This window comes from Porites lutea, chromosome 1 (genome assembly GCF_958299795.1).
Source record: "Porites lutea chromosome 1, jaPorLute2.1, whole genome shotgun sequence".
In the NCBI taxonomy this organism is placed as follows: domain Eukaryota; kingdom Metazoa; phylum Cnidaria; class Anthozoa; order Scleractinia; family Poritidae; genus Porites; species Porites lutea.
Genome location: NC_133201.1, coordinates 59,241,744 through 59,253,983, shown reverse-complemented (window position 1 = coordinate 59,253,983; position 12,240 = coordinate 59,241,744). Strand labels below are relative to the sequence as shown.

At 38.3% G+C, this 12,240-nt stretch overlaps 1 protein-coding gene across 1 annotated transcript; it reads right to left on the bottom strand.

Moving 5' to 3' along the window:
* Positions 1 to 600: 600 nt before the first annotated feature.
* On the bottom strand, positions 601 to 11,978 carry LOC140940676 (large ribosomal subunit protein uL13-like). The gene is made up of 9 exons (XM_073389659.1): positions 11,902 to 11,978; positions 11,553 to 11,625; positions 10,049 to 10,114; positions 7,794 to 7,895; positions 5,166 to 5,251; positions 4,887 to 4,946; positions 3,430 to 3,477; positions 901 to 975; positions 601 to 734 (listed from the first exon to the last, which is right to left on the bottom strand). The coding sequence occupies exons 1-9, from the start codon at positions 11,914 to 11,916 to the stop codon at positions 654 to 656; spliced, it is 606 nt and encodes a 201-aa protein (XP_073245760.1). The 5' UTR covers positions 11,917 to 11,978; the 3' UTR covers positions 601 to 653.
* Positions 11,979 to 12,240: the final 262 nt, after the last annotated feature.

Sequence of the window (12,240 nt, the reverse complement as noted above, 5' to 3'; positions counted from 1 at the left end):
TGAATATGCGTACTAGGATGCTGTTTAAAATTATTATGAAAGAAAAAAAAGCGCTGCGAGAGTCTGCGGGATTGGATGTGCAAGCAGCCGTTTTTAGGGTCGTCACGCAACACTCCTCTTCAACAATGTGAGCCGTTTGGGAACAGGAGCGTTGCGTGACGACCATAAAAACGGCTGCAAACGAGACAATATCCTGACTGTTGCATTTTTTAACATAGAGGATATTACATGGTCGCACGGAGATACGAATTTTGTTCAACGGGAGTTGAAAAATATTCCACGAGTGAGCGTAGCAAACTAGTGAATTCCAGTTAAAGTCAATTTCTTCTCATTTCTGCGCAAGTTCAAGTGTAAGCCTAAATGTAGGCTATAACGCGGCAGTGATTAACCAAAATGTGATTTCTCTTTTTCGAACAAAACAGGTGCTTGGGATGCCGTTCTATTCGGGACTTGCTGCTCACATAGCACAAGGTTATCAAAGTACTTCTCCTTTGCTGCCTTTGATGCCCACAGCAAAAGGGTAGTGGGGCGGGGGGGGGGGGGGGGGCTGGGAATAATATAACTGGATTTATTTTGACAGAGAGATCACAACACGAGATATCCTTATAAGAGATTTTGCATTTTATTTGTGCTGAGCGTTTACAACGATTGCATTAGTAACCATATCCTTCCAACACTTCATTGACAGACTTGAGCTCATCGGCCTTGTCTTGCTCTGCCTTCTGTTTCAGTTTCTAAAAAGACAAACAAACAAATAAATACACAGAACAGCAGTTAGGCAGTGAATGTAACTTACAATGCAGGTCTCAAAAAAGGGAGTTCACAGTTCATATTTTCAACCCTGACATGCCTTCCACTAATAAATTCCTGGAGTGACTAACTTGCCTAACTTGTTCTCACCTGAAGTTTCTTCTTATGTTCATAATAAACAGCAGCTTTAGCTTTGCGTTTCTCCTCCAGAGTCTCAACCACATCCTAAAACAGAACAAATTCCAAGGGTGAAAATATCATAAACCAAAAGCATAAGGATTTCATTCGACTTTCCACGACTGCAAATTAGTCCTACAGTCAAAGTTCTCATATTGATAAAATCATCTTCGATTTACTATTTCAATTCTGCATTTCCACATTCCTACAGGTGTCCAACCTCGTTCCCAGGGTTCTCTCCTCCTACCTGCCCTACAGAGCGAGAGAGGCAGAGACCCTCGAAAGTGCTGGTCACGTGTCTCCCAGAATCTGGGAGATTACAAACAAACGATTTCGGGGAGGGGCAGGTAAGTGTGAGATTTGTCTCCACAGAGCGTAGACAGGTCAGTGCAGCCATCAAACTGTGTACCTGACCTGATCTTGAACGCGGAAAATAATGCACAAAGTCCCTGAATAAGGATAGCCATAAGTGTCTTTGTTAAAAAATACCGTATGATATGGCTTGCACAACTGCCAACTGTTTATTGATCCTTATCAATTTTCTGGATGTTTAGGCATGCTTTAGAGGATTTTTAGAAATCACTGAGCCACATGTGTTTTTAAATAAAGTTTTCATACTGGCCATAAACAAGAAAGCCTTTCACTTGGAAGTTTATGTAGTCTGTTTTGTCTCTGTTTATACTATTTCCTGTTGTCTTACGTGTCGCGTTGGTATATAATTATTTTTATCTTTGACTTATTTACCACCGATTTACCACTTTTCTTTTCCCGCATCATGAGAAAGGTTAGGGGCTGGAAAATGCTGACATTTTAGGCTATAGCTTTCCGTGAAGTCACTAGATCTAAAATATTACTTTGATCGTAAATGTAATATTAGCTGAATTTCTTGCTCTCAATATAACTGCCATGTTTTGTCCTGGGGTTTTGTCACGCCGCACCGCTACGACCACAAATGGTGTAGGTTTATTTGGCCCGATTACCAGCCCCTGTCAGACAAACAGTGAAACTTTTAATATAGAAGTTCAACATACAGGGATTTTACCTTCAAAAAATTAACTCGCTTGTGTATAACTCAAGATCGTAGATTTTTAGCAATTGGTGTCATCGGTTAAAGCCGCGACAACGCTAGTGTTTGATTCCTTCTCTGGTAATTCACTTGTTTATCGGGCAGTTTTGATTACGCAGAAATTTCCATTAGTTTTAATTATAGTTTTAGTAGGGTTAGCAAATCTATCTTACTGTTGCGATCACTGCGTGAACGTCGAGAATAAACCAGACAAAAGAATGTGAGACAAAGGACTCCTCCCTCAGAAATAATTTTGTTGTGGAGCCACGTGACCAGCGTTTTCCAGGGTCTCTCTCTCTCTTGCTTCGTAGGGCGGGTAGGAGAGAACCCTGGGAATGAGGTTGACAGGTGTCAATTCTCGTAAGTGGATGAGAGACTTTTCAAAGAAACAGTTATGGTTTTTGTTTTGTTCCTAAGCTAACACAATAATGGTCATTCCTTGTACTATATAGCAGTTTGCTAAGATCAGTATGAACTAGTACTGATTAGGTATTGTTTAAGACAACAAAACAAATAATCATGGTGGCACAGGTAATGTACTGGAACACTGACTGCATTTTCAATCCAAAGTGCCCAAATGTTAGCAAATGAACATAATATTTAACAACTGTTATTATTCATTCAAAATATTTTCTCAATTCTGATTGGCTAAAAGCACACGCATGATTCACCATAACCAGTTGCTGATGACCAAATTTGGAAGAATTTTGTGTTTAGCGAGGAAATGACCTCAAAAATGCAGTGTTTGTGCAGGTTAATAGACCGTTAACTGAGAAGACCTGGGGACGAGGTTGAGTTGTTTTGGTTGTGGAAACAAAAAGGGCGAGCGTTTCACTCGTTTCAAGAGTAAGAACTACGTGAAATAATAGCTAAAAACATGGCAAGAACAGCAAGAAGACAACTCGCAGGGTGACATCTATTTGGAGAATATTTGCAGAGCTGAACAACCCTAAACATGCCCTATCGAAGATGAACTTAACATCGATGGATCGATGGAGGTAAGCATGCTCTAGCTACGTTTTTAAACTAGGAATTATTTTGAATGAATAATAAAACAATAATTGAATTCGGCTTTTGTATCTTATGAAGAATAATGGAGATCGAGGAGGGTGTTATCCGTGGAGGCCTTACTTCAGCCTCATTCATTAATTGTTAATTAACGCTTAACAAGAGTGTTGTTAAACAGGGGTTGTTTACCATTTACATGGGCAAACAAGTTGGTTCACATTTTCTGTTTAGTACACTCCACCCAGAAAAACAGGACTTCCTTTCAGATGTTCCGTTGCTCCCAGAAATTTTTTTGTAAATGGTAAACAACCAGGATTTCCTTTTATCTCCTGGACAAATTTCACAATGAGATGTGTCAGTCTTCTGTCCTCATAGCTTGCCGAGTTTTAATTTCAATCTCGAGTCTTCCGTACAGAGTAATAACTCACCTTGTACTTCCATCCACATTCATGGGACAGTCTGCTTAGGACACAGTACTAGAATAAAACAAACAATCAATCACATGTAAGTGGTTCTGTTACATGTGGTATATGTACATGAGATGGTGACTGGGACAATGTTTTCTGGCCTTTGAGCAGATGTGGCCATTAGCAGACATTCAACTGTAATAATCATTACATTACAAACTTTCACTTCACAAGAAACAAAATGTCACAGAAGCAAAATTAGCTTCGTGACCAAGAGAGAAAAATGTTAACTAATCTGTAAGAATTTGCTTATTTTGGTGTCTTTTCAATTACCAGTACTTCATAATATTATTGCCAGGTAATAGTGACAGGAAGCAGGAAATTAAGCACATAAGTATCAAGAACACAACATAACATTAACAGGATGAACAGGGCAACATGTATGAAGGAAATGAAGAGCTCATTGGAAAAGGGCCTGAATGACGATTTACCAGAAAATGTCTCCTTTTTTAATACATGTGGAGTATTACATAAATATTGTTTAACCCTTTCGTGCGCAATCGTACGAATTCGTACGATCGGAAGGGGTCTGCAGAAAAATGGTCAGCGTACATTTGCATGAGTCTTGGGTAGCCTGTGGTGACTTTGATCAGGAAAGAGAACAACATGGGCGACATTTTGTGTCTCTATGATCAATTTTGGTCAAATTTTCGATATTTTATCGACCTCAGCGGCACGTGAACTCAAATAATGGCGACGGAAGACAAAGATCTTTCAGCTTCGGTTATATGTTTGGGGATTTTTCGCGGTAGTGGTCGTGTTTTTCGATGAGTTCTTCAGCGAACTACGAAGCTTAAGATTCAAACAGTTGAACTTTTAAGTGTGTGGTGCTGTCCAGGAAAGGTCCTGGATTTATAGGCTTGAAAGGTAACTCGAAGAAAAATTTGTCATTTTACAAAGAAACATATGCAAATAGCGCCATTTTGTATCGACCAGTCAAAGATTTTAGCCATTCTTTCGTAGTTTTAACACCGTTTATTTTGCTTTCTTGGTTTCAAAATAAAGCTTGTGTGACATTGGATCGATTTTTCTCACTGGCTTTGATATATGTTGCTGTGCGGAGTAATCATGCGGTGATAAACTTTATAGGCAACTATTTTGAGACACACTTTTGTCAAGTTTTTATTTTTAAAAAATTCTCAAAAATAGGATATTTGGTTTTCTGTTACCGAATGCGGGCTAGCTTCAATTCAATGTATTCCGAAACAGTCTAGGTCAATTTTTGGCATCATTCTATCAAGGTCGATGCCAAGAAATAAATTTTTTTTTTGGTAGTATTTTTAGCGGCCTTTTCCTTCCCAGGAACTTGCGCACGAAAGGGTTAAGTCCCTTTATTGCGTTAATGGTAACAAAAACAGTTTTGATCAAGTTTAAAATAAAAATATTAGGTCATGATTGTTGAATTAATCAGCTTTTACCTTCCTTCCTGGCTTTAACCGGACAACTCGCAGGGCTGCTGGTACAACCATCCTCTTTTCCTGAACAAAGAAAAAATGAAAAATAAACTATCACTGTCATTGTTGAACAAAAGATAATCTCATCTGGTTTCAACACTTGCAGAGATAGCATTAACTTATTCAAATTATCAAAGTGTACTTTTTTTCTGTCACCTACAAAGAGGTTGACTCTGAACTCACTAAAAAATTTCAGCTGAGGAGCCGATATGAATAACTGGTATCAGCCATTATATAACTCACTTTCTCGTAGGGATGAGGAACACCATCAAAAACTTTAAGACGATTCATTGCCTCGGTCCCTCTCTTGGTCTTGTGTGGAATCATGCCTAAAGGTACAGGTAAACAACACTTGAGTGATCTACTAACACAAGTAAAGAATAGATACATGTATGTATCCTCAGAAACCCAGGCAGCTACAAATATTTACTGGAAGAACTAGAGAGTCCATGGGCACCAGTAATTTTGCTACCTCTGCATAATGCATAGCCTCCTAAGCAGGCGTTTATAGGGGAGCTCATTTTTCATCCCTCCCCACAAACGCTTGCCTGCGTGCAGACATCTCCTATTTCCTTTGTTGCACGCGGAAAAGGGACGTCTGCGTAACGCCGTCGCTAATTGTGTTCCAGAGTTGACAGACCAAACAAAACATCGTAAGCTCGTGATACGGGCGAAACGTGACCTTTAGAGTCTGCTTGAACAGAGGTTTTTCTTCTTTTCTCTCTCGCGCGAAGATTACTAGCACTACACAGTGCATGTAGCATTCTAACCTTTGACTGAGTAAATCTCATTTTTGCCGCGCTAAGTCTTCCATTTAGAGGTCATGAAGTAGGTTTGTTACATGCATACTGAGTAATCATTTCCTGTCGTTTATGCTTCTGTGGGTGTTCCCGATAGGATTTGATTTCAGATGTAGTTGTAAAGTGTTTAAATTTTCTTGACCTCTGTTTGTTACGGCTAAATAAAGATTTTAGTTTCTTTGGCTGGCTTTCTCCGAAATGCCTGCCTGGTGCAAAGTCCACGCCGCTTTTGTAGTTTTCTCAGACACTGTTTACAAATATGATGTGATAAGTCATGCACAGTAAATTGTAAAGAAATAATTTCCTCATACACGTTAAATTTTCCGCATCCCCGCACAAGATTTCGATCGCTCTGCTTTTCGATCGACGAAAAACACAGCACACAATCGCACATGTTTTGATTTGTTTTGGTTAGAAAACCCCGCTTACATAAATCATTTAAATCACCGCATACATTATCAGACCACATTCGATAACAACCAATCAGCGTTAAGTCAAACAATGCGCACTGTGTGTCAGCCTATCACAGTGTGTTCCCAAGATCTTGGGAACCCAGCAGGACGCTGGAACACGATTTGCGACGGCGTTACGCAGACGTCCCTTTTCCGCGTGCAACAAAGGAAATAGGAGACGTCTGCACGCAGGCAACACAAACGCCTGCTCAACCGAAGACAACATTCCTTTCCAATGCTAAGTCAATCACATTGTACTTTCCAAAATCTGGAAAGTTGACCTTGACCGCAAGGTAATCTGATAACTACTCGATCTGCAAGACACACTGGGAAAGCTTTCTGACCTTTAATAAAATTAATATTAGATTCAGAGTGGCAAAAATAAGATTTAGTCAAATTTTAGAACACTCCATGCACTGCATAACCTTCGTGAAGGGAAGAAAAGAAGGAAACGGTAATTCTAGGGTCACATTTTAGTTGCGTTTAGCCTGTCAACACTTTACTGCACAACTGTTGATTGGTCACTTACCATGCAAATAAAACAATGGGAAAGGAATATTGTTTTCGGTTGAGCAGGCGTCTGTGGGGAGGGATGAAAAGCGAGCTCCCTTAAAAACACCTGCGTGGGAGGCTACATAATGCACCTCTGATGCATAAAAAGCCCCAAAGATGCAAAGCACATGTAATTCATGGCATGCATCTGGTAGGACACAAAGATCAATCAATCCATCTGAACATGTATATTTGAAGAAATATCCTGTTCGTGTAATTCTGTGGCAGTTATTATGGTTGTCATTTAACTATGCATATTTCTTTTACCCTTTGTTGTGCTTTAACATGGAAGGACTATATTTTAATTTCAGTCTACTGTAATAGAGAGTCTTGGGAGTCTGTCTTCAGATTAACTGTCTGGTTACATAAAGGCCCAAGAATTTTCAATTGCGAGGTCGTTTTTTTTAAACTGGGACTCACAATTATTGACAAGATGAGTCCCAGGACTCACCATAACTATTTGTAACAAAATCACAGGGGCACTTGCTCTAATCAAAATACTTCCAGAGGAATTTAAATTCTCTGTTTCTGATAAGCCAAAAACATGTCTTCTATCAACATTCCAGACCTTGCAGTATAGCAGATGTTTGAAACAAGAACCTAGTTTAATGGCCTTAGACCTCATAAGTCTCAATGGCAGAGTATCTGGACTTGTAGTAACTAGAAGATCATAGGTTTGACTCCAGCTGAAAGAGCCAAGATGTCATTTTGTTCTGAGTTACCTGTTACACCAACTAAAAAGACGTCATCCTGATATATTAACAGACTTAAAAATTTACCAATATGTTTATTATGTGTTTATAATAGCATTTGCATAATTTTGTAAAATATTACTACATCTTCAATGTACTGAATCACAAGTTGAGTCATCCAAGAGGATACTGCTACATCAACCAAATTAATGTCCCAAAATAAAGCTCAATCAGCAACAGAGAGAATATAATAAAAGTTTGCACTCTGTGACATGTAGGTTGAGAAAACAACAATGATGATTACTGTGCAAGGATGTGTGATAAGCAAAAGAACAGCTGTTTATCATAAGCTCCAAACAAAAATTAAACTTTTACCTCTGATTGTCCTCCAAACAATTCTACTTGGTGCACGGAAATGGAAGGGTCCACGGCTGGGCTTGGTGTTAGTTCGCTTCCTCAGAAAATCAAGGTACTTTACTATAAAGAAACAATTGTGATAACCAAAAATAAAGAAAATTAAAAATTCTAAACAAAAGAGATCCCTAGTCCTACTTTTAATTATTGACATGAAAATAAGTTAAAATCTTCCACCAAAACAAAATCTCGTAAGCCTTGTAACCAGGGATCCAGACTCACTTTTTTATAAGAGTCATCAGCCAGGCAAGTAAGCCTGATGGTATACTTGCCTGGAAACAATTTGGGTTGCCCGCACAAAAGCGCAGAATTGTAAAAAGAATAGAGATAAAACTGTGTGCAACTTGAACATTTCTGATTTGCGCTCTATTTCTGTGATTTGCCGAGGTCTCGTGAAACTTGACTGATTCTAAATGAAGTAAAGAGCAGCCCTCCAAAAAACAAGGACACAAAAACAAGGTTGTGTGTTATTCTCCGTAAGTGGACAAGACGTAATCATTACACAAGTAAAAAAAACATGATAAAATCATACAAGAATTTTTGAAAAATTTAGTGGTTGAGCAAAACCTTACTCATCCAAAGGATGTCTTTTGAAGTTAACTTAATTGTCCGGGTGAGACTGTAGTTGTCTAGGACGACTGGACGACTGCGAATATGGATCCCTGCTTGTGACTTTTGCAGTGAAAGGCAGAATACTTTAAGATCTGCCCAGGAATGTTAAGTAGCCAGCTCTCTTGGACTGAAATGAGTTTCTTTTGGATATTTTATATTGCTGTAGCTCCAGAACACTGCTTAAGCCAACTCCTATATTCAAATAAGACTAGTTGATGCTCTACTATGGAAATACTTCCAACTGCTGAAGCTACACAGCTGAGCAAGTAATGTGTGGTTCCAGAAAATATCCAGACCCCCACCATGAAGGGAATTGGAAATTCCAGGGGGGGTTGGACAATTAAATCACTTACCATAAGGTTAATATCAATTCATTTTGGACCTTACTTCAAACATTGCTTCTTACCAACCTGGTATATCATTCTTAAGACATAAATAACTTTTTAACACTATATCATCTGATTGTTCTTTTTTACCTTAACCAGGTTTTCTTTCTTCCAAAAGCATTTGGATGTGATTTCAAAGGAATCAGACTGATTACAGTTCTGTGTTTGAAAGTGTGACATGCTTGCCATCACATTCACTCTAAAATGGCATTATAAAATTCCACCAACATTTAAAAATATGGTCATTACACATCGCGTCACATCAGTCCATGAAAGAACATAGTGGCAATTTTGCTTCACGAAGCACACGGTATACAATGTAACCATTTCAGAATCTAGAGTTTTTATCCTCCTGTTCATTTCCCATTAATTTTTTTGCTTAAAAGTGTGGCATGTTTATGATCACATTCACGCTGAAATGGCATCCATTTCATCAAACATTACGGCCATTGAGCACATGATGACACATCAGTTGATCGAAAAACAGTAAAGGGAACTTTTTTTGGCTTCAAGAAGCAGGAGGTATCCATCTTAACCATTTCAGAATTTATAGTTTTTATTCTCTTTCTTGTTTTGCTTAATTTTGTGGTTGAAAGTTTAACTTGTATACAATCGCATTCACATGCACAGAAAGAGCGTTAATTCCACCATTAGTACCATGAAGACGAAAAACAAATCGTAAGCTTGCACAAGATTTCTAGTAAATTCACAGACACAACTAATTAACTTTATCTGTTTCATTTAAAGAAAGGGATAAGCAAAATTTTGCAGATTAGGTTACCATTACTTCGTGGTAGCATAGCATGTTTTAATGTTGCGAGATCACTTAATAAATGGGAACAGTTGTGTACTAACCACAAGTGGCCTTGTTCTTTTACTTTAATGAACTTTCTTCATGAAAATGAACTTTTCCAGAGGGGCTGGGGGGGTCTTTGTCACACTTGTGGAAATTCCGGAGGGGTTGGGGGGGGGGGGGAGGGGGAGGTCATCAGTTCCCTACAAAAATGGAAAATCCACAGTGGTCCTAAGTGAAATTCCCTCCGTGGTGGGGGTCTGAATATTTCTGGAACCACAATATCAAGAACAATGATACAACTGATTCAAAAGAGAGGATTTCCTTGACACAGATTTAAGGTATGTTAACATGTGTTTGACCTTATAGCCAAAAAAGTTTCAAAATAAATTGTGTATGCTATCATCAGCTACACAGTAACTTACACTTGTTTCTGTAAAAACTTCCACTAATGTTCACATTTTCACATCGTACAAGAATTATTCTCTGCCCTGCGGAAAAAAGATTTGTCAAATAAAAATATCTAACTGTTATAGCAACTGTATCTCAAAAACAAGTCGTAATGTAGAATATTTAAAGTTAAAAGATTGCCTTTAAGTTGTGATATTTAATCTAGTTATTTTAGACCATGATATCCACACTGGTGTATTCTTTGAAATCTTCCAATTTAAAACAAAAAGGCATTTGAAAGGTTTGCATCCATACTAGCTGTTTTATCAGTCCGCAATAAACCATCAAACACACATAACATAAACTGTAGCATGTAAGTCCTGGCCTTATACATCTTTGTAAGGGGTTTTAGGAGGGCGTATCAGTGAAGGGGTATATCAAAGGGGGCTTAAAATCCAAAGTAAAAAAAAGCGCTTCAAAACAAGCTAAAGCAATGTTGATCAGAATAAGTTTGCATTTACTGGTTTTAAACTGATCTTCAAAATATAGAGGATATTACACAGTGGTGTGAAGATATGAATTTTATTTTCGAGTGGCAAAACAATATTTTACGAACGAGCGCAGCGAGTAAGTTTAATATTGTTTTTGCCACGAGAAAATAAAATTCATATCTTCAAGCCGCCGTGTAATGTCCTTTTTATTATATAGACAAAAAGACATCGATAAAATAATAGAGGGAAATGACCGAAATTACGTCATCGATAAACTCACGTGTGAGATTATGGAAAATAAACCACTCGGGTCCCGGATGTTGTTTTTATGAATTTTACGAGTGGTATATTTTCCAGTAAAACACTCGTGCCTATATAATAAGTCATAATAAATCACATTCATTTTAATACAAGCTGGAGGGAGGCTTATAATTGGACATATTTTTTTTAAACTGATAGTATAAGCGGCAGTTATGGTATCACACTCCTTGTGGTACTTTCTTCAGTAGTGTCAGCCACACTCTCAACTATATTCCTGCCACTTAAGTTTGCAAACATGCTATGAAACAAAGTAGCAATGATCAATGACAGCACTGCTTTGAAAACCATTGGTTTCACTTATCCATCCTGATTAGAAGAAATGAAGAAACCTCTCATTTTCATCAACCCATAATTTCTGAAACCTCGGTTTCTTGCTGTTTTTAGTGTGCATAACACTCAAAAATTGCACGTCTTTTCAAACAAAGTGAAGGCAAGGCCTTAATACAATAATCTTACTTGACTTTATCATGATGATGATGAATCCAAGGCCTACACAGGTATACCAAAAATTCTTTCATTTCTTAAACTCAGAAACCACAAGGGATCCAGTTCGATAGTTTTAATTTTACAAATTGTTCTCATAACAGTTTTAAGCTTAAACCTATTCTCCTTTCAATATTTTACGTCTCATACTTAAAAATACTCAAGTTGAAGAAATATTTCATTCACCATCGTAAAGATTAAAGACTGTGGAAAAGATTGGGTGACAGGACTACAAATATCTTACCAGATAGAAGGCACTTTGCAATCGTTGAAGCTAGACGGCCTAACAAATGGCCTGATGCATCGATAACAATTGGCTGCAATTGGAAACAAGAAACGTTTCCCCTTAAGTTACATTCAAGAAAACACAAATAACATAGCTTTCCAAGTCTACTCTATAAGCTTACCAATAAACTCACGTTTCTGAAAAGGAACTAGACATGGTAAATCATATTTTTGTTTCTGTGCGATTACCCTTTTAAATTAGACAAAAAACGTAAAGAATTACTTCAATTCCCTTTAAAGAGACTACGTTTATTTCATCTACAGCAAGAACGAAGGCGAAAATGGAGACACTTTAGCCGTCGGATTACCTTCTCAAACCCCATGTTGGAGCCGCTAAAAGAAAGAACGAGGGATACATGTGAGACTCGTATCAGGGGCGGCCCACCAAAAGCTACAGGGCCGAGCCTGGTTACACAGCCTGGTTACTCGGTATCAGCCTCCCCAGTTTTTTCGTCCAGTTACGACCCTTTGAAACAGAAATTCTGAATTGTATGAATTTTGCAGGGGAATTTTGGGAGAACATTGCAAATTTTCTCCACTTCCCGAGCCATCAAGGCCATTCAAATGCTCCTTCACAGGTCCAGGGTCATCAAATGCCCCTACTGTACCGTGCCTGAAAATAGGACTACATTCCCGCTTCCGGGTTG

Excerpts from the sequence above, each read along its gene's own strand:
- LOC140940676 (XM_073389659.1), bottom strand. Across the intron at positions 4,947-5,165 it reads TTCCTCATCCCTACGAGAAA|GAAAAGAGGATGGTTGTACC; the intron begins GTGAGTTATATA and ends TTCTTTGTTCAG. Across the intron at positions 735-900 it reads AACATAAGAAGAAACTTCAG|AAACTGAAACAGAAGGCAGA; the intron begins GTGAGAACAAGT and ends TTGTCTTTTTAG.